At 42.3% G+C, this 23,292-nt stretch overlaps 1 protein-coding gene across 1 annotated transcript in view; it reads left to right on the forward strand.

Moving 5' to 3' along the window:
• The window catches only part of RET (ret proto-oncogene), a 185,612-nt gene that overhangs the window by 122,059 nt on the left and 40,261 nt on the right, over positions 1–23,292 (forward strand). The window contains exons 7-12 of the mRNA XM_019497207.2: positions 9,287–9,545; positions 11,184–11,309; positions 12,720–12,830; positions 18,195–18,308; positions 19,655–19,911; positions 22,046–22,193. Coding sequence (XP_019352752.1) covers positions 9,287–9,545; positions 11,184–11,309; positions 12,720–12,830; positions 18,195–18,308; positions 19,655–19,911; positions 22,046–22,193 — 1,015 coding nt within the window. The remainder of the gene's footprint in view (positions 1–9,286; positions 9,546–11,183; positions 11,310–12,719; positions 12,831–18,194; positions 18,309–19,654; positions 19,912–22,045; positions 22,194–23,292) is intronic.

The following is a 23,292-nucleotide window of genomic DNA, read 5'->3' on the forward strand; positions in this document are numbered from 1 at the left end:
TTGGAAGGTTTAGACAAGGATAATCCTGCTTTGAGTTGGGGGAGTTGGACTAAATGACCTCTTCAGGTCCCTTCCAGCCCTATTTTTGTATGATTCTGTGAATGTTGCACCCTTTGCATCTTGTTTCTGTCTTACACAAAATTGTCCTTCTTAAACTCAGCAAGTTCACTTTGAGAGATATAACCATTTGCTTTCACTGGGTGGCAGTATTAAGAAGGAAATGTTGCTCCTCAGATGAAGAGGTACTGAATGCCATCTCCTAAGGAGATTCTGTTTTAATTCTTAACCAGGGGATGTCACCTCCATTTCTACTTCTACAATGACTCTCTCAGTTGCATAAAATATTGTTTATTATTCTTGAAGCCTGGGTTTGAATGCACAGTGAGAGTTGATGCAACCAGCGTGGTCCCTAGTGAACAGCACCCACATTATTGAAGTCTTCTGCATAAATAGCTGTAATTAGCCAAAATGGTAAGGAAAAGTACAGGGCCAACTTAATATGAAGGTTGAATCGTCTTTTGCCCTAAGAAAATGGTAGAGCGTGAAGATATTAATAATCTTTGGCTTTAGGCCATTTGTCTTTTGAGCAGCTAAATAAATGGAGTAGAAAGAACATGGCCTGACAATAACCTGCGTGCCCAGTGGCACTTAGCTAATTGAAGGATTTACATACTTCTCTCCACACATTCCTGTCCCGTCCTGTCCACCCAAGCGAATGCTAAAAAAAAAATATATGTGGAGATTTTCAAAGGAGCTCCAGGAGTTAAGTGCTAACCCCCCACTAGAATTCAGTGAAGGGGGACATCATTTTCCACACCTCCCCCCGCCTCCCATCTTTACTAATTTAAATGTTTTGTAGCTCTCCAGACTAATTTCTTCCTTCCCTTCATTTTTAATAATAAAGGCATTTGTGTATCAGCAGCTAGCCCCTCTTTCAAAAAATGCATCCTTTCTCTATTCCTGAACTTTCTTTGTTGTTAGGTTACATCACTGTTGATTTCTTAGCTATTTTCAGGGTATGTGATGATTTTAGGCTAATGAGAGAGGTAATATTTCTTGCTGCCTTATTCCAGTGTCTTTAGTGTCACCAGTGTGTCTATGAGAGTAACTTGTATTGTACTCAAAAGACTTAGAATGTACCAGAAGGATAGGCAGGAACATGCAATCTCTTTTTCCACTACAAAGAACTTAGAAGTACTTTTTAGTGTGAGATGGAGGAAGCAAAAGCCACTGTTGGGTTGTTCTGAAGGAAAGTTTGCTATTCAGGCTGTTCTTGCAGTCTCCAGTCCATGAAACCATCTCTCCTTTTCTTAAGAAATCTGTATGGCTGAAAAGGGTGCTTCAGAAAAAGAAGGAATGCCTTAGATGAGGGGAAGAACTAACAGCACAAAAAGTTTCCACTGCTACACCTAATGCATGTAGTTAACACTGCTTGGAACAGCATTAATACTTTCCTGCTGCACTTGGGATCTGTGTCTTGGAGAGGGTCACAGTGTATTGCCAGTAGTGGTAAAGCAGGGCTTCAGCTGTTTTGTCATTGCTAAGTGACCTCATTGTAGAAAGGGACCAGAAAACCTATATTCCTTCTGTCCAACCAGGGTTTTATCAGTAATTTCAGCCTTTCTTCATATTATGCCTGCTTCCTGCTTGTTTCCTTACCAGTCCCACAGCTCAGGGAGAGAACCCTATGGCTACATGTCCAAAGCTTTTGGAGTGTTTTATTCCTTTGTGTATATTCTACTATCAAAGGGAAACATATGGCTTTCAGTAATTTGCTAGTTATGTGAATGGAAATAAAGAAATCTAAAACCAGTTAATGGAATAATAGAGCAAAATTAACTTCTAGAACTGCTAGGGGATTCTCACTAGTCTTTAAATAATCAGAAACCTGAGAGTTAATCACAAGAAATGTATTTATATGCATAAATCATAAAAATGCTAAAAACAACACTTATCCATATGCTCTACACACCCATTACGTCATTTTAAGACACATCGTAAGTACAGCAATTCAGGATGACATAGCACAAACCCTGTCTCAAATGTTATTCCACCCTTACCATTCATTAGCCACAGTAAGAAAAACAAATGGTATATGGATATGATCCAAGCCCCACTGAAGTCGATGGAAAATCTTAAATGGTTTTGGAACAGGTACAATTATGAATTGGACAAGATACAGAGATTTACTTTCCTACACTGCTTAGATAAATATTTTCCGAACAGAGTGGTCTAGCATATATATTCCTTCAAGAAGACACTCCAAAAGGACAAATCCATATTCTTTTTCCATTTTTCCAAGTAAAATACTTAATTGACATCAGGAAATGGAAGACGATGAGTTTCTTATTACTTTAAAGACTTTCTGATTCATCTGTTGGCCAAAAATATCTGATGACAATATTGTGACATTTATGCATAAGCAGTGAGTAATTAGCATGCTGAAGTAGTAACTGTTGTCCATTAACTTTTGGTCACTTTTCACTAAAACTGTAATCTCTTTAGTTTTTAAGCTTACTGCTGTATTTGCGGTCAGTTTTTCATTCTGTTTTCCTACATTACTCTTTTTTTATTTCAATGTTCAGTCTTTTCAGATACAAGTTTGAGAGTGTATAACTTTCTATTTTTGAGTGAACAAGCTACCAATCCCTGCTAGTGAGATACTGCACTGAAGTCATGTAACTTGTTTCTATGATAAGCTTTCTCTTGAGTAGGATAAAATATCACCCTTGAGTTTTTCTTCCTAAATTCATTATTATGATCTGTATTATGGTTTCTCCTGAAATCTAAAACATTTAATTGCAGTTAGTTGTGCGATTAAAGACAAATTAGTCACAATTAATAGCGATTTTAATTGCACAGCTTAAAAACTCAAAATTATGTGCAAAACCCCCTCAAATTATGCAAAATTATGCAGGTACTTTGTGTGGTTGGGGAGTAGGTATGGGGGAGTTGTGGGAATTTGTGAAGGTGAGGGGGGCTGTGGCTGTGTGTGTGTGGGTTGGAGCCCAGGGAGGGGCATTCCCACATGCCCTAGCAGGATGTGGAGTACTGAGAGGCATCAGCAGGACTGTGGGGGCTGTGGCTTGGGAGTAAGGGACTGTGGCAAAGTGTCCCCAACTAGCCACAGTGCTAGTTTACCCACTTGCCTTTGGGCACACTACCCACCTGACTCACCTGCCATACCTTGTTGTTAATAAATTAGGATATTAATTAAGGTGGGAGGCTGCCCATTCTTGCCCCGATGCCAAGGGGCACTATCTGCAGCTCTGTTCCTCCCCTACACTGCAGCCCAAGCCTCGCAGATGGCATCCAGATAACAATACTCCCGACTCACAGCTGGACCAAGCTTATACCTCGTTGTCACGCCTCAGGCACACTCACATTCATACCGCCCTCCTCTCACTAGGGCCCTTCTCTCACAGGGTCTCTTTCACACAATGACAACTCATACTGCCTTGCTCCCTTTTGGAGTGGGCCCCTTAGGCCATAGGCTTTACCTAGGTTGTACCTTGGGTGGCAGACGTACCATCTTTTGGGCCTCTCCCGCGACCCTCACCCGGGTAGTGGCCAGCCAGTTATCCAACTGGGTCTAAGCTTGCCTTGGCCTCTTCCCGGGGCAACTCCTTACACTTGGGCATACTGGGCTCCCAGCACTCTGGTCCTTCTCTCCCCACTGGGGCTCCTCATCTCCGCCCCCTGTCTGGGGCCACCCCTCACCGGGGTGTTCTTAACTCATGCCATGACTGGTGCTCTGAGGTCTCACGGGGACTCTCACTCCCCCCTGGAGCAGCAGGTCATTGTGCTCAACTATAGGTCTTACTTTTGACCTACACTCAGCCTTTCAGCAGTGGAGGACTTACTGGGGTCAGGACTCACCCCTATCTCCTAGACTGAGCCCCTTTACTCAGCCTCTGGCCCAAACTACAGCCTCAAGTGTCTGGAGACATACCTAAACCTACTCTCCTTCCCTGGGGCTCCACACCACCCCCTTCCCTGGGGCTCCACACCACCCCCTTCCCTGGGGGCTCAGGTGGCCGTAGCTGTGCCTGGCCCCAGCTACCTTTTCTCAGGGTCCTACACCTCACAGGGCTCAGGTGGCCACAGCCATGCCTGGCTCCCACTCTTCCTCCTCAGGGTCTTGCAACCCACAGGACTCAGGTGGCTGCAGCCATGCCTGGCCCCACTTCCTCCAATGTTATGTGACCCACCCAAAGGTGAGGGCTAGGCTTAAGGTGTCCCTACCCACATTTCACCGGGGTGATAACTGGCCTGACATTTCCAGGGGGCTCCTGCACCACTGAGAGCCCCACCAGGCCACCCACTCCTGGCAGGGTGAAGTTTTAGGTCATGCCCATGACCAGGAGCCTCCAAGCCATCCCCTGCAGCTTCTGCCCTTACCTCAAGGTTGTTGCATGGAGCCTTACAGCCAGGTGATGTTACTGCCTGGCTTGCCAGCAGCAAACTGCTCTGTTTATATAGGCAGCCAGGGATCTAAAATGGCTGCCGCAATCAAGTACCTGCTGGCTGTTGGGCTCCGATCTTAAACTGGCAGGCAACAGCAGTGCCCTGCCACACATCTTCCCCCTTAAAATAGTTCCTGGGGGAAGTTTCCCCTGCTGATCCTCCAAAGCAGGCTCCCCTCAGAGCCTATGAAAGCCCTCAAGTGGCAAGCACCCCCAAAGGTGCTCTGCCACAGGGACAGACAGACAGACCCACCAATGAGCACACAATGACACACACAGACACACACAAGGAGGCATGTCCCAGCAGGTAAGTCTGTGGAGGGGAAGGCGTTGGGGAAAGAAAGGGGTGGGGGCCAGATTGAGGCCCCCAGATCAGGATGAAGGAGGAAGTGGGGCAGGGGCTAGGGTGAATGGTGCCTGGGGCCAGGGTGAGTCATGGGATGGAGCTGTGGTTCAGGCATGTGTTGGGGGGGTCGCATGGCTCCTGCCACTGCGTGCACCACCAGGGAGGCATGGGGATTTGTGTGCGGGGTGAAGGCAGGCTGTGTGCCGTGGACTCAGAGCTTTGTGCCCTGCTGCCATTGCCCCAGGAGCAGCGTGAAGCCATGCTGTGCCTCCCACCACCAGGCAGGCAGGGGATGTGCGGCGCAGGCAGTATGCGGCTCCTGAGGCAAAGGCAGCAGGGCATAAAGAGCCCTAGTCTGCAGTGCATCTCCACCAGGTGCACAGATCTGGAGGCCACGTGCCTCTCCATCTCATGCCCCACTCACTCCAGCTCCTGCCCCACTCCTTCCCTCACCATGGGGGCCTCAATCTGCCCCCACGCCCCTTCTCCCCCACAGACTTACCTGCTGGGCAGTGCTCTTCACACCACTGGGCTGTATTCCTGGCCACGTGAAGGCTGTGGATCCTTATATATGTCTGTGTGTGCCTCTTCCCCCCTGCTACAGCTGCCCAGAGCCTGCACCCAGGCTGCCCTGTGGTCCTCCGTGGTGCCACCACCACCCCACTGAGCAGCCAAGAGGCAGCAGTGACTGCAGCAGAGTGGAGCCTGGGTTTGGGCTCCAAAACCATGTGTACAATTAATGTGTTAAAAAAAATAATGCAAACACCAACTAATGCGTTAATCATGCATGTTAACCACGATTACAACAATTAACCATGGCATAGGGGACACTATGGTGGGAGTCTACTACAGACTCCCTACCCCGGATCAAAACCTTGACCAGGAGTTCGCCAGGGAGTTGACTGAGGCCACATGCTCCCAGTGCATGGTTGTCATGGGAGACTTCAACTACCCAGACATCTCGTGGGAAGAGCGCTCAGCTAAATTGAGCAGTCGCAAAGCTTTCTCTCATGCATGGACGAGCTCTATCTGATGCAAGAAGTCTGTGGGCCGACGAGAGGTAAAGCGCTGCTTGACTTGGTACTGGCAACTGGGGACAACCTAATCAGTGACCTAACAATTGAAGGGAAGCTGGGTGACAGCGACCATGAGCTGATCACCTTCACCATACACCGTAAAGCTGGCAAGTCAGTCAGTACTATACAAGTCCTTGACTTCAGGAAAGCTGACTTCATCAAGCTAAGGAGGCTTGTCAGTTAGCCGAAAGGGGAGGGGAGTGCAGGATGAGTGGTTGCTCCTCAAGGGAGCAATCCTGGATGCACAAGCAAAGTCAATCCCGTCTCGGAGGAAAGGCAGCAAAAGGGCACAGCAGCCCCCTTGGCTCTCTAGGGAACTAGCGGACCTCCTGCATCTTAAAAGAAAGACCTACAAAGGATGCAGGACTGGATCCACCACGAAGGAGAAATACTCTGCACTGGTCCAGACCTGTAGAGAGCAAACCAGGGAAGCCAAAGCTGCAGTGGAACTCCAGCTAGCTACAAATATCAAGGACAATAAAAAGTCCTTTTTTAGATATGTGGGGAGCTGGAGGAAAAGCAAGGGCGACATTGGACCCCTGCTAAACCAGATGGGACAACTGACAGCTGACGATCAGGAAAAAGCAAACTTGCTAAATGGGTACTTTGCATCAGTTTTTCACCAGTCCCATGGGGACCCCCCTGCCCACTACGGGACAGGGAGGCCTGGGCGATGGAGATGCCTTACCCTCCATCAATGGTGACCTTTTGAAGGGAACACCTTGAGAGGTTGAATACCTTCAAGTCAGCTGGCCTTGACAGTTTACACCCCAGGGTACTTGTGGACCTGGCTAGCATCATAGCTCAGCCCCTGGCACGGATCTTTGAGAAGTCCTGGTGCTCTGGTGAAGCACCCGAAGATTGGAAGAAGGCCAATGTGGTGCCTATCTTCAGGAAAGGGAGGAAAGTAGATCCAGCAAACTACAGGCCCAGCAGCTTGACCTCTATCCCGGGGAAGGTCTTGGAAAAAATTATCAAAGAGGCCACCCTTAATAGACTGGCTGACGGCAACATCTTGAGGGATAGCCAGCACGGGTTTGTTGTGGGTAGGTCTTGCTTGACCAATCTCATTTCCTTTATGACCAGGTGACCTATCACCTGGACAAGGGAGAGGAGATTAATGTCATATATCTTGACTTCAAAACAGCCTTTGATCTGGTATCCCATGATCACCTGTTGGCAAAACTGGCCCACTGTGGCCTCAGCCTCACCATGATCTGCTGGCTGGAGAATTGGCTGCGCGGTAGGACCCTGAGGGTGGTGGTTGATGGAAGTCAATCCTCGTGGTATGCTGTGAGCAGTGGGGTCCCTTAAGGCTCTGTCCTAGAGCCTGTACTATTTAACATCTTCATCAATGATGTGGACATTGGTGTCAGAAGTGGACTGGCCAAGTTCGCCGATGACACCAAACTCTGGGGTAAAGCATCCACACCTGAGGACAGGAGGGCGATCCAGGCTGACCTTGACAGGCTCAGGAAATGGGTGGATGAGAACCTGATGGTGTTTAACACTGAAAAATGCAAGGTTCTCCACCTTGGGGGGAAAAACCTGCAGCATGTTTATAGGCTCGGCAGTGCTACGCTTGTTAGCACTACAGACGAAAGGAACTTAGGGGTCATGATTGACCACAAGATGAACATGAGCCTTCAATGTGATGCTGCGGCTAGTAAAGCAGGCAAAATGCTGGCCTGTATCCATAGATGCTTCTGAAGCAAATCCCAGGACGTCATTCTCCCATTGTACTCAGCCTTGGTGAGGCCGCAGCTGGAGTACTGTGTCCAGTTCTGGGCTCCACAATTAAAAAAGAATATGGAGAAACTTGAGAGAGTGCAGAGGAGAGCCACGTACATGATCAGAAGTCAGGAAAACAGACCTTATGACGAGAGGCTGAGAGCTATGGGACACTTCAGCCTGGAAAAGCGCAGGCTCAGGGATGGCCTGGTGGCCACCTATAAGTTTATCAGGGGTGCTCACCAGGATTTGGGGGAACGTCTGTTCACCAGAGCGCCCCAAGGGAAGACAAGGTCGAACAGTCAGAAACTCATCCATGACCATTCCAGGCTAAACATAAGGAAGAACTTCTTTACTGTCTGAGCCCCCAAGGTTTGGAATAGACTGCTGCCAGAAGTGGTTCAAGCTCCTACCTTGAACACCTTCAAGAGACATTTCGACATTTATCTTGCTGTGATCCTATGATCCCTGCTGACTTCCTGCCCCTGGAGCAGGGGGCTGGACTCAATGATCTTCCGAAGTCCCTTCCAGCCCTAGCATCTATGAATCTATGAACTAATTGACAGCCCTACTAAAAACCCAAACGAGAACAGGACTCCATTGTTCTAGATAATGTACAATATGTATATCCTCCAACTTGAGGTTGCAATCTAAATACACAAGCATGCAAAGTGTGGGAGGTAAAAGAACAGTGAACTTGATCAAAGTCATTGGAGAGGTGGGACCAGAACACAGATTTCTTAACCTATATTCCAGTGCTTTGTCCTTGTGAGCCTAGCTGCAGTTTCCTCAAGGAAAGGTAGGTTTTTCACATGTATCCATTTGCTCAGATATGCAAGAACTCTTTAAAATTTCTCTTTGAAATGGCAACCTCATTGTTTGTATTTAGAGTCAAGACTACACATAGGAATTTATTTTGTTCCCTTTCACAAGTCCAACAGAAATTTTAATAAAAAAAAGTTTCTGGCCTACATTGCAAATGCTTATACTTTTTAAAAAACATGAAACTAAGCAAGTTGAAAAATATAGAATAAACATGGTCATGCAGATTCTGCTTTATTTTTATTATGAATATGCATTATTATGAGTACATTAGAATGTGCTCATTAGTATGTATGAGTATAGTACATTAGTATGTATAGTATGTAAGTATATTAGTATGTGCATGTTGAAGCAGTGCACTACTTTAAGTTCTCTGGTATTATGAACTTATAAAAGAAACATTTTCTAGATTATTAGAAAGTCTCCATGGTTTTCCTTTTATGGTCTGGACAGTAAAATGAGTGAGAACTGCTGTAATTGAAGAAAAACAATTGAACCAGTGTCTCCCATATCACATAGGTTGCTGTCTGATTTTACTGGGAACAAGGCACCTTAACATTGGGAATCTGGGCCTTTAAGTTTGGCCTCTGCTTTTTCTCATTTATAGAAGTGCTAATGCTGCTGCTGCTTCTCTTCCTCTCAAGGTGCTGCAAGAAGAAAATACACTGAGGGGTGTGAGGCACTGAGATACTTTATTTTGGGGGCTAAGTAAGAACAGTAATTATAGTTTGAATATTGCATGTCAGAATTTCACTAGCTTGAATTATCCAAAGATATTTTTGGCAGTAAAATGATACTGCCCTGCTGTTGTGGTTTGTTATCTCTTTGTTGTTGTTTGAGCCTAGATTGGAAAAGTCTGCATCGAAAACTGTATGAAGTTCTGTGGAGTAAACATTACCTACAGATTGCTGCCCCCCAATGTTAGCTGCTATGCTGTGGGAATACTTCAGGCCCGAGAAGAGAAATATGGAAGCCTGTATGTGAATGATTCTTCTGTGCTGCACAGACCTGAATGCAAAGAAATACAATACCCTGTTATAGCAATGGACAAGCAGAGCAAGAAACATGCCAAAACTCAGCTCACTATTGTGTTGGAAGGAACACGTAAGGGTTTGGTTTGTGGACTTAAATTTCTCCTGTTCCTTTTCCTCCTCATCAAGTACAATTTTAGTGATTTAGAATGATCAGTGTCTGTTATCTATTTGAGTTTTTAATAATTTGGTAAGTGCTCTTGTAATATGATCTATAAAAGAGTGAACTTAACTATAGACAGAAACCTGAAAAAACTGATCTTGAACACTGTCTGTGTTCAGCTTTGAGGCCTCAGATGAGTCCTCCCTCCAACTGATGTTTCTAGACACAATGTTAGATCAAAAGTAGGTACTGTAAATGCAGGCCCTCATAGTTTAAGGCCATTTTCTTTATGAAACTGTTTTGTACATGTGTGTTCTAAACATGTACTTCATACACACATGCTTCTCTCTAGGTTTGGCTTTCTAAACATGCATGCAGAACATGTCATAAAGATTTAGACTTATAAGTACATGGCTTACCACACCCTCTGACAACTTATTGCAAGGGATAGAAAATTAGCTATTTAGCAACTGACAACTTCTTAATGATAAGATGGAGCAGTAGTTTATATGCTGTCTTTACTATCCCAAACGTTATTCAAAGCAACAGAATGATAGAAAAATAGCACCTGGAGGAGTGAGGCTCTATTGAGTGCTTCTCATTTTGTTGTTCATAATCTAATCTGGCAGGCAGCTTAAAAGCAGGCAAGGGAACATTAAACTAGTGAAAAACTGGACAGTAAAGTAACACATGTGGTCTATGTTAAGGATAGGTTCTCTTTCATTTTTCCTTTTTTTGTATTTTCTGTTTATATACTTGTATTCATTTCTCTGCATTTTTATGGCAGCCATGGTTCAGTTGCATAAAGTTATCAGATTGAATCCAAATGAGTTTATCTGGCCCTTGATCCTATTCTGTGTTTGCTGTGATACAAGATATAGAACTGGATGGGCTTCACTGCATCTCAGGCTTCAGGAGCTTAGATTATACAGACTGTCCCTTCTCTGCAAAACTAAAATTCTGTAACAACTCTGCAAGACAAGAGCAGGTCAGAAGTATACTACAGGTCCCCAAACTCTTCTTAGCTCCCTCAGACAATTAACAGTGTATGCAAAAAATGTTAGTCTTGATTGCCTCTTCTGATGTATCATGTGATGATCTCAGGATTTGAATTGGCACAGTTTGAGGAAATGGACCTGAGTCCAAAACGTTATTCCTCCAGATAGTTTTATGTTAGCATACAAAATTCATATGCTTCCTGTTGCTTATTAATATAATAATGCTGCACCAGTTCAGAAGTCAAGCATCCTGCCTTACTCTCCTGCTTGATTGAAGCCACTAGCACCTGGGCCTCTTACTGTTTGTATAATAAAGTCTGTGTTACTGGCCCATGTTTCACTTCTACAATTGCATATGTTGCACTAAGCATCTGGAGAGAAGATCACTTGCTCTATCCTTTTTTATTTCATGAGACGAATATAGGTTGTCTGATATCCTTGTTGTTATATTCTAAATTCATTAAAGGGCATGTCAAGGTATTAAGTCAGGATATATTTCCCTGCTTTTAATTACATAAATTTCATTTGTGTCCAGCTGAACTGCATATGTATTCAGCCCTTCTGATTCTACTGCTGACAGCACATGTTTTTCTGCTTCCCTATTCTACAGTTCTTGAGAGAGAGGAGGAGTGCCCAGACTCTTGTGCTGTGAGTAAGCACCGCATTGAATGTGAAGAATGTGGTGGCTTAGGAGTGCTAACAGGGAAATGCAAGTGGAGACAGGGAAGTGGAGAAGGTATGTACTTATGTAGTATAATGGGCCAGATCCTTAGCTATGCTAGGCTAGCATAGTTTCTTTGGCTAAGTACAGTCAGTCAAAAAGCCTAAGGCTGAATTGTTGTAATCTTCACAAGTTAGTCTAAACTGCAGAGATTGAACCAATAAGCAAGTGAAAAAACAGTCACTTTTGATTCCGGAAATGTAGCAACATGCCTGCAGTTGCCCAGGCCAGAAGCTGGGGGTGCTAAAGCATGCCTCCATGCTGGGATGGAGCAGACAGCTTGGGGCAAGGCTAGCTCACCACCCTGTGAAAAGGGGTTTGTGGGAGAGGTGCAAAGCACCCTGGGATGTTGGGGAATTGTGTTAATTTGAATCTGGAAGGGATCTGGGACAGAAGTTCAATAAACTGATTTAATCTAAATCAGTTAAGTCTGATACTACATCCATCCAGGTTTAAACTGGTTTTGGCCATTTTGAAAGTGGTTTATGTGCACTGAACTTCTTTTCAGATTTGAACTGGTTTCCGATCACTTAGACTGGTTTATGTCTAACTTCTGTCCCTAGCCTTTAACTTCAGGGGATCTACACCCATTTTATGTCAGCTGAACACCTAACCAAATATATTAAACCTTGAAGTGCATTAGCTGTTATCATTGTACAAATTACACATGGAAAAGGAAGGAAAGTTGTATTAAAGGGGAAATCATCATTCTTAATTTAGTTCTGCTGTCTATCCAACACAGTAGTGGTAGGTGTTGTATTTGTAACCACTGAGTTACTGTCTTCTCAGTCATACTGGTTTAAGTTTCCTGCAATCCTGACCTGGATTCAGAACAGCTCAGATTCCATAAAAACCCAAAGCTAAATGTAACCAGTCATATACAGGCTGGTACTGCAGAGGTCCCAGTCCAAACTGATTTTTATGCTCTCGTACACTTAATACACAATGCTCACGTGACAAGTGGTACTTTTAAGGGTTTCATAGCAAAACTGATGTTTTGTTCATTATCTCCCATCTCTGTCACAATTTCCCTCCAACTAATTGTAGATTTTTTTCAATCTGAGGCCACAGAAATAGTTTGAACCATTTTGAAAGCTTCATTTTCAGAATATTTTAGTGGCTAGTGTTGCAAGTAACCTCAAATAATACTATAGCTGAAAGCAAAGATGCACAGAAGGCTGCCAGAAGGACAAAACAGATAATCTGAAAACTTAGCATAAATTGCGTTCTTAATTGCTTTCAGTTATCGTCATCTTGCAGGTTACTTGTAACAACAGGAGGTAAAGGATTTATAGGGAAAGTATGATTAGTTTGATTTAAACTTTATCTTACGCTTCAGTCTGCCAATATGCACCACAAGAGTGCAATGAACTTATTTTCAAAGCATTATAGTATTAGTACAGTTGTTTGCTTGTTGACTAATAGGAATCACGTCCAATTATTCTACCTGCACTCCAAGCATCAAGACTTGTCCAGATGGCACCTGTGATGTTATTGAGAGCAAGGATCCTGCCGTGTGCCCTCAAGACTGCACAAGTATGAACTGTTTATTATTTGCTTTTATATATAAAAGTTGAACAATGTTGCTCCTAGTTCAGTTTTCTTGGGTCTGGGAGGAACAGACTTTTATGCTGATAGAATTAGTCTTTCCACCATGGTAAAAAGTCTGACATAACCCCTAGAACCAAGGTAACTTAACACCATCTGAGTTGAATTGCCCCTGAAAGATGGGGGTTAAACTAAACTAGTGTAAGTTATGATCGCATTTGTGTTGTTCATTTCCACCAGTCATTTGCTTAAGGCAATCAGGGTATTGCCTGCTGTCCAGTTGCCAAATGATAAGTCAGTGCAATACCAGCCTGTAAATTGATCTTCTCTAAGATATCAGGGGGTGTATACAGATGTTTGGGGAGGTTAGGGGAAGGTTAGATCTCATTAAAAACAGTCATCCAATCTAACTTAGTTTGCCCAGGTGTGTACCTTACACTTAAATCCCTAATTAGGTCAATATGAATGCGAACTGCACAGAAGTTTCAGAAAGCTTAAATCAATCTAAAAATGGCCGACCTGATATAAATCAACACTACCTCTGAGGTAATCTAGTTTAGATTAGGTTGGCCATTTTTAGATTGATCTAACTGTCTTGAACAGCTGGAATCTGAGCTGTTTGTACAGTTCCCAGTGCAGTCCTGAGGCTGGAGAGAGCCCAGCCACTGGCCCAATCTCAGAATTGTGCTTTTCCTACCCACATCCTGGCGCCTGGCTATTTTTAGCCCACTTGGCCCCTTGTCTCACCCCCTGAGCCCACCAAGCTCCTTCCCCAATCCCGCAAGCCACTCCCAGTGCCGCTTTTATAAGTGTTCGCTGGTGCTGGGAGCTGAGGAAGAAAGTCCCAGTGATGGAAGGGATGGGGAGATGTTGGGTCTCCAGGGGAGGAGAGGTGGTTCATTTGGGGGCAGGGAAGGGTTGGGGGGCTAAAAATAGCTCCTGGGCCTGGGTAGAGAGACCTGTAATCGGTTTAATCAAAAGGGCTTGTGTGGTCCTGGGGGGAGAGAGCCCCCTCATCCCACCAAGTCCCTCCTCCCTCTGCACACCCCACAAGTCCCCCTGATCCTGCCAAACCCTTCTGGATTCCAGTAACCTCTCTGCAGACCCCACCCATCCCTACCCATCCCCTGAACTCACAAGTGGACCCAGCCTGCCCTTCTGATCCTCCTGCTCCATCCTGTGGACTCTGCTTGCCCCCCTGATCCTCCTAATTCCCCTCTGGGGACCCTGCCTACTCCTCTGACTCCCTGACCCGCCTGTGAACACTGACTGCTCCCCTGATCCCCTCCATCCCTTCTGCAGACTCCTCTTGCCCCCCTGATCTCTCCACAGGCCCCTCAATTTTTCCTTTGAGCCTCCTTGCCCCCTCAATCCCTCTAGCTCCCCCCTCCCCTGCTAACCCCCCACCCATCCCAACTTACCTTAGGTCAAGTGGCCATTTTAAACTCGATCTAACCTCCTCCAATGTCTGTACCCAGCCTGGGTGTCTTTCCATTCTTGATCTAGGTGTAATTTATCAACATGTATAAAACCAATGTATGTTATACCAGTGTTAACGTGTTATCTATCATAGACCCCTTTGTTTTCAGATCCTTCTATGATAGTGCCTGTGTTAGTCCAGAGGTGTCATAAGCAGTTTTGTGGCCAGGGCAGTGATGATGATTTAGCCAGTAGCGGCTCCTGCTGCCCAATCATTGCTGGGTTTTCTGAGCAAATGTACCTGTGCCTGTGCTGAATTCTCTGCTGGATTTTAATGTATGCGTACAGTATAACCTGTGGAAGATTTCTGTGAAGTAAACACTGCATTTCCTGACTTAAGTACAATTATCACTAAAACATGAAGTTGCATGTACATATTTGAGCTTTAATTTTCCTAGTGTAAAAAAAATAGCAATTTTTTTCTTTCTTTCATTTGAGTAACTATCTTCAAAGAAATGCCCACAGTTATTTGACTGGTTGGCCATCCAAATAAGTGAATGCCTTTTTATTGGTAGAAGTAGCTGGTGACTGAAATTACCAGCCCTCATTGATAAAGCACTCAAATTTTGATGCTTACTGTATTAAACTGCTCTCCTTGTATTACAGTTATGCATGCACACATATCTCCATGAGCTTGAGGATAAAAAGTATAGGAAAGTAATGCACTGTACATGGCATTATTGTTAGTTTTCTTTATACAGGACCCAGGGCCCAGTTCACCAGAGTGCTTTAGCCTGTGCTAAGGGACCACATTAAGTATTCTTTATTAAACTGTAAATGTTTCTCTTGACTGTGTGGCTCTGTATGTGTCAAGTTAAAGTTCTAAAATGAAGCCTGTGGGAGAAGAAATATGTGCTTTAAATACTGGGGAAAATGTCTTCCTGCTTTGGATGACAATGTTTATGGTTTTAAAAAATGTATGTCTTTAATAAGATCCTAATCAATGAACTAATCATATTCTCCAAGCGTCTTTCATCACAAGGAATAATGTTTTCTTTAGAATGCACAGAAAATCACTGTGACAGAAGTGTCTACATACAAATAAAATGTTTTACTGTAATCATATAAAAATACCCATTGGTGAGAATGGGAATCGTTTTTCATTTTTAAGTAGCAAACTCTATGCTAGAGGCTACTTCACTAAAACATGTAATATGCAACATATATAGCATCAAGATGTTTTGCTTAACAGAAGCCTGAAAGTAATGGAGTGTTATTAGATAATAGGAAAAGGCAAATAAGACAAGCTTTCAGGATGTTTTGTAGGCTTTCTTTTTAATGCTTTATTTGGAGAATGCTATATATCAGTTTAAGTAGTTCCGGACTTGGGTTGGTGCCCACAGGTAGTATAGTTAGACAAACAAATTAGTGCATTTCAGGAGCTCTGATGTGCTGAGAAATGCCATTATCTAAGCTTTTACTGGCAGAGAATAAAAACTTCGATAATAGTCGGCAATGAATATTAAAACCTTAGATGCTGTACTATTGATGATGATTTGTATGTACAATTTCTTAAATGTTATTTTTATAATACACCTATCCTGATGGCTCGGTGCCTGAATCCAAAAACCTGTTCTCTCTCTCATACTTTGGATGTTTCTTTCAGGGCAGTCCACTAAAACAATGCCCACTTAAGAAGCCCACTTACCTGCTAAATAGTCAGGGATAGTAAGTAGCAATGCATTTAATAGCAGTGCATTTGTCAGGGCTGTCTGTAGCATGTAAACCTTGATTTATGCGAAAAAGTCCTTTCAGGTTCATCTGTAGGTGTAGGTTCTGTAGAACCTGAACCACAAAGAAAATGTCAGTTTCAGGGTTTTATCTTGCCCACTTGCCTTTGTCTTTAGGGGTAGTTTGATGAATCCTGTTTTCTTCTTCCAGCTCAAAATCACTGGGTTTCTTTTGTTTTTGTTTTCTTTGGTGGTTTTTTTCGTTGTTTTTTGATTCCCTAATCTTGAGCTACCACCTGGTCTAGGATGATCCATTACTACTACTTTGAGGCTCTTGAAGCAGGACAGGAAGTAAGCATTCAGTTGGATTTTTTAAACTTTAAATAAAACATCCTAGAAAACAATATCCTTGCTATAGGATTCATTAGGATGGATTTAAAGAAAACTAAAACAAAGACCTCATTCTCCATTTTAATTCCTTTAAATTTTAGAGAACCTCTCAAGAACCCTGCTTAAATTTCTATAGAAATTTATTCCCTTGTAAATTCTATACCATTTTCATGTAAAGCTTAGTCTATTGGGTGCTTAGAAATTAATGATATGAAGTAGATGAAAAATGTTGCCACTGCCAGTAGTTTCTATTTGTACTTACAGATTCCCTATACTGATTACAAAATTAAATCACGATTTTGCAAACACTCTTTATGGGAATTCCCCTCTTAAATCAGCTAAGTTCTATATGAAAAGTAGCCACAGTATTGTGTCCTTAGCCTAAATTAGATTCTCTTGCATAATAAAATTTTATAGACCAGAGTTAGGCCTCCTCTATATGTTACATGTATTATGCAATTACCTAGTCAATTGCATAGTTAATTTATAGACTGGCTACATGTGCAAATTAACTATCATGCCTTGTGGTTCAACCAGTTATAAAGTTAGAGCTGGAAAAAATGTAATAACTTTATAGCTGGTTTCTATTCAGCTTTAAAGCATGATGGGATCTAGTTTGTAATCCTACAATAATGCCTCCTGCCATGCATGTGGTATGCACGGTAGAAGGCGTGATTATGTGGATTGTGTCAGGTCCCATTGTACCTTGACCTGCATGTGTAGAGGGGCCCTTAGACGTAGTACTGCCACATAGGGCCTTTTACAAGAGCATCTCAAACCACTTTGCAGAAGTGGATGAGTATATTTATCTGTTAGAAGATGGGGAAACTGAAATGTGAAGAAATTACTAATATTCTCAGTTTTGGAGTAAGCTGATGTCAGATCTAAGAAGATAACCCAGATCTGCTAACCACTTGTTTTCTGCGCTTAACATCTATAAAGTGAGGGGGAAATTTGATAAGAGTCTTTAATCACCCTTCAGGTATTTGTAGAGAGGATGGAGATGCCCTTTCTCTGTGGCCATAGAGTGCAGGACTAGGAGCAAGGGCCTCAAGCTGCAGCAGATCAAATATAGGCTCAAGATTGTGAGGAACTTTCTGACCTATAAGGGGAGGGTGGGAGGGTCAAGCATTGGAGCAGGCTAACTAGAGAAGTTGTGGAATCCCCATCCTTGCAAGTTTTTAAGAGCAGGTTGGACAGACACTTGGCTGTGATAATTCAGTCAGGGATACTCCTGCCTTGATCAGAGGGCTGGACTAGATGACCGTATGAAGGTCCCTTCCAGCTCTACTTTTCTATGCTCTTATTAGATAATGAGATACATGTTCAACTTTTAAAAGGGTTTAGGTTGGGTTGGTCTAATAAAAGATATCAAATTCACCCAAGGAACCTTGTCTGCCAACTTTTAAAAGACATTTTAGAAGAAGAAGATTCTCCCAACTGTGCACCTACAAAGTAAAACTATAATCCACAGAAAACTCTACTTGTCTTTCAGCTAACTTGCCTGTCAGATCCTAGTTATTAAATTAGACCCTTCCTGAAATAGCTAATCAGACTAGTGACCACAAGGGTGATGCACTTCTACCCTGCCTTTTGCCTAATACTTAACCTGCCTTTTTGAACTTTGTTAATCTCTTTACACTAAACCCCAAAGGCTTTTGTCAGTGTTACCTCCCATCTTAATTTTTACTGCTTAACATGACCTGTGCTGTCAAATCTCAAATACTTAGTAGAATAAATTCATAAAACATATTGTTTTGCCTTGCCTTTAATTACAGTGTAAGAATCTGAGCTTGTGTCTGATTTTGATCAGGTGGGATCATCGTTGGTGGCCATGAGAGAGGCATTCTTGGAATTAAGTCAGGATATGGGGTTTGTTATTGCTTTCCAAGGGAAAACTGTTACTGTGAGAAAGATTATATTACTGGTAAGTCTGAAGATTACTTAGGTGATTTCAGTTACGTTGCTATTATGACACCAACCTTTTACAACATCTGAATTCATTTAAAATTGAATGGGTGTAATGTTCCTATTCATGACCTGCCAGCACAGAAATAATGAAACAAGGAAGTCCTGTATCCTGAGCCTGGATTGTAAAAATCCTTCCAATGCATGGTAGCAGATTAGTTGCCCTACACTTCTCCAGAATTGACAGTGAAATCATTTCATTATGACTAGAATGGAATCATAGAGCTGCAGGTGTTGCATGGTATTATTTTAATAAACTTCTTCTATGCTTGTTAAGCACCAAAGCTAAATTGAGGTATTTAGTAAATGGAAAAGCTAATTATTGCAAGTATTTTCAATAGCATGAATATTTCCCCGATTCTGTTGTATAAGGAGAAATGAAAGAAATGCACAGCTTTTGGCATTTCACCCCTCAATAAGTCTCTCCTATTGTATACTGTTTTCATGTACTTTTTAGAGAGAGACTTTTTGGTGCACCTCACAAGTGACTGAGTTCAGGTCAGGATTATATGATGAACAGTAGTATAGGGAATGATATCTGGAGCAATCAACTTCTCAAAGAGGTGATATGGTGACATGCATATCCACACGCAACACCCTACTTCCAGAAGGCACAATAATACATCTTCCCTCTGAAGGACATGTAACTTTATAAACCATATTACATTAAAGAAATTAAACAGTAACACAACAAAGAAAAACCCTTTCCCAAAAATGAATCAGAAGGGGTTCTTTGTAGGAAAATGCCACAAGAGCGATGTTTTAAATTTGGGGTGTAACAGTACTCACAATGTACATCTTTTGGAAAAACTTTATAAACCGTTTATAAACCGTTGGCTTTATAAACCGGTGACTTGGACATAGATATCAGATAGACTGTTCTGAGAATCCGCAGTCTACTTTTGAATCGGGAAGGCCTTACTACTGATGTCTTATCAGAGTGAATGTACGTGATAAGTTGAGTATTGAAGAAGTAGTTTCAAGTGTAGCCAGCAGCATCATAACTAGGGGCATTGTTAAACAATTACTTGGGCATACTCTTGCACCTGGGAAAAAGATAAGATTTTACATTTGGAAGTGCACCAAATTTACCTTCTGTGTAAGGTATTTTCTGTTGAGAACTAGATCCCAAGTTTCAGGTTGCAAAATAACTTTGAAAGATATTTTCAGTACATCTCAGCCCAAAGGTGCATGCTGATGAGTATGAACTGTAAACCACCAAATAGGGAGCCAAAAGAGAAATTGAACTGGAAGAAATTGGAAACAAAACAGGCAGAACTCTAACCCAATTCCCTTGGTTCACAGAGACGCTGTGTGATGATGTGTGCAAGACTGTGATAGCAGGTGCAGTTCTGCTGTCCTTCATTATCTCAGTGTTGCTGTCTTCTTATTTCATTCACCGTTACCACAAGAATACTCCAAAGCCACCTATTGCCTCAGCAGAAATGACTTTTCGGCGCCCTGCTCAGTCCTACCCCATCAGTTATTCTTCCACTAATGTCCGCCGACCATCACTGGACTCAATGGAAAACCAGGTGTCAGTAGACACCTTTAAAATACCAGTAAGCTTTTATTACATTATCTCATAAATTGCATGCTGATCCTTCTTGGCTTGCTTGTTCTGCAGTACATGTTGTTTACTAAACCTGCTATGGTATACCTAAAGCCTCTATCCAAATGAGCTCCTATTGTTTCAAGAGTTACACTGACAGAGAGTGTGAAATCCATAAAGATATTGCACTCTATTAATGTGAATTTCTAATTCAATGAAATGAAACAAAATTCACATGCATATAGAAAATGAGACGAAGATATTTAATGAAGGTAACCAAGCAGATTATAGTTCACTACACAAATCTATTCTCTAATTGTGTTAGTTTCTAATAAAACAATGTCTTAGGCAAAATCTCATCCCATTTTACTTTTAAAGGCAAAAATCCTACCGACTTCTGTGAAGTTTTAGGCTGTTGTCTTGAAAATAAACTCTAACGACTGAAATTTTTGCAGTCTATTTGCTGATCAGTAGTTCTGTCATGAGGATAAATATATATATAGCACAGCTCTGTCTAATTTATTAAACTGTGCTGGGATAGAGAAGACCTGAATTCCCTTAACTACTGACATACAGTATTTTCTTGGGCAAGTCATGTCATCTTTCTCTGCTTCAGTTTCCCCCACTGGAGACACAGAGATAGTTTTATAAAGTCTTTGAAATTCCTGCTCGACATGTACTGTACAAGCAAAGTATTTATCAAATACAGAGCATCACCCTACAAATTAGAATCATATGGTTAGCTAATGCTGTGCCATGTATTTGTGTTCCTCTTCTAGTACAGTAGTTTGATTGTTTGCTCACTAACTACCCTGTGGCATGGAACTAAAAATTGGTTATTCTGGTGGAATGAACTACTGGATTCAAGTAAACTTGTTCTCCAGAAAATCTGCAACTTTTTATATTCCCTGTTGCTACTTCTGTTTGCAGTGGTACTATTGGTCCTATAGAAGTTAGCTCTGTTATCATTGTTATATTCCCATATATTTTTGTTTTTCCTATGCTATTAAATTTTGCATGCTGAACTTGCTCAGTGCACTACATTTTAGTACACAGGTTAAAATATGTTTATCTGGAGTCTAGTTAAAAGGTAAAAATTGTTAATATCTAAGCATTGTTTTACCCAACAAACTAGTTGTAGTCAGTCAACAATTACTATATATAATGTGAACAATGCAAAACAATCCTCCAGAGAATTCACCCAACAAAAATTACAGTAAATGGCATTAAACGGTTCACAAAAACAAGTGTATTTAGCTACCTTTCATGAAACAAACACTACAGAATTTCACCTGAATACTGATCAACAGTATTTTAAATGGAACCAACATTTTAAATGAACTTATGATAATAGATTTTTTTTTTTAGGCTTAGTCTAATGTGAGCGTTCTGCACATGTGGGGAAGATCTTTTTACCTAACCTCCCAATCACAAGGCAAGATGCCTGCCAGCTTGTGCTTTTTCATTTATTTTTTATCGGGTGTAAATATGATGGTGTTTGGAAAAGTCCTGTTCAGTGAAACACTGTCCTTTTGTGTGACTCATGTGGAAACATCTGCTGTATTTGGATGTTGGATATTAAAGCCTTCATAAAAGTTTATACTCTATTTGCTTTTATTTCTTGGCTGGTGTATACATCTGTCAGCTTTCTCTAACTGTAAGGCTTAATAATATTTCATAACATAACAGAAGGATTGTTGTCTGTGATGAACTCTAGAGAGAAAACCTCCTGCCACAAGTTAGACAGATTTGTGGAGACTGTGAAGTCCAAAATCAAATATTTGTACTGATTTGAAAGCAAACAGATTTTCTGTACTTCTTTTCATTTGCAGGTAAATCCTCAAATAGATGTACAAATACCAGCTGTTATAAGTATTCGGTATACCTTAGATATACTTAGTGCCTATTCGCTTAGATATGATTTTGAGCTAAGTGGGGGAAAAAAAACCTTCCAAGCTTCTTAGAGCTTCTAAGTTAGAAGGTATCACAAAATGCAAACATTGTCTTCTGTCTGGCAAGAAAGCAACAAAAAATAGTCGCATACTTGGGCATTTTCTTTAAAGCAGAATCTTTTGAACTACCAGACAGGAACTGGTCCCTTCTATTTGATTTCATATTATAGAGTTCCTTTTTTCCTCCAACAGGAGGACCCAAAATGGGAATTTCCTCGGAAGAACCTGGTTCTTGGCAAGACTCTAGGAGAAGGAGAATTTGGAAAGGTAGTCAAGGCAACAGCATTCAGACTCAAAGGGAAAGCAGGCTATACCACTGTGGCAGTGAAAATGCTAAAAGGTATGCTTCCATCTCTGACTGAAATGATTTGAAAGCTGCTTGATAACCTCTGAATGTGTTTGACAAGGTTTTAGCGTGAAAGCAAGAGGTCATCTGGAGGCCAGTCCTACCAGCACAGTGGCTGCATTCCCTCCAGCATTCTATTTATATTCTGGCATATTTCTGACTAAAGGAGAGAGTGTCACATTGATTCAAACAGTAGTTTCCACCAGACCTAACTTGTGTTCCATAAAGGCAACATGACCAGCTTTAAACGCATCTCATTTAAGCTGTCTTTGGAAGAGATGCAAGGACTTTTTAAAGCTGTCTGCACTTTCTTTCCTTTTGCCTTAATTCTCCCTCAGATATTTTTAAGTAGAGCATTTGCACTGAATTTATAGAGCAACTTATACATGTGCTCTGATGCATTCTGATCAGAATATGTCACAGCAGACTCGATGAAAGTGTCCTAATCAGAACGCTATGGCATGCTGCAGCATCCTATATTCAGTGTCCCCACATTTCAAAATGGCAGTGGGCGCACTTTAATTAAAGATTGTTGAATGTATTGTAGTTAAAGTGGCCCTACCACCATTTTGAAATATGAGATGCTGAATACATGAGACACTGTGGGTGTTGGGTACAGCTCCCAAGAGCTCTAATTAAAACTCTCCCCTCCCCACCCCGCTCCACTTCAGACCATGTGTATAGGTACCAATGTCTAGAAACAGAACTAGTAAGTTACCTATCTGCTTTCTGGAGCTTCTTGGTTTAAGTTCTACCATGCATTTATGAGATAGAAGGCAGAGCAGGGTGAGATTAACTCAAGCCTAGGGTGCAAACAAATGTTCATGGGGCACAAATCTGACTAGGTGGCTTAGTATAGTTAAGCCACCTAAACCTGAGCCAGGAGCAGTGTGTAAGGCGTTTGCTGCCTGCTGGGAGAAGTGTGAGTAGCTAGAGGTAAGTCAGAGGGAGGAAGGGCTGGTGGGGGTTAGCAGATCTGCAGAGAGGATTGATGGGTTCAAGGAGGGGTGTCCAGTTTGTGGGGTGAGGTAGTCAAGGTAGGGAGACGATAGCTTGGTCAGGGTCATGGGAGTAAGAACAGAACAACCTTGGG

Source organism: Alligator mississippiensis, chromosome 6, assembly GCF_030867095.1.
Source record: "Alligator mississippiensis isolate rAllMis1 chromosome 6, rAllMis1, whole genome shotgun sequence".
Lineage (NCBI taxonomy): Eukaryota > Metazoa > Chordata > Crocodylia > Alligatoridae > Alligator > Alligator mississippiensis.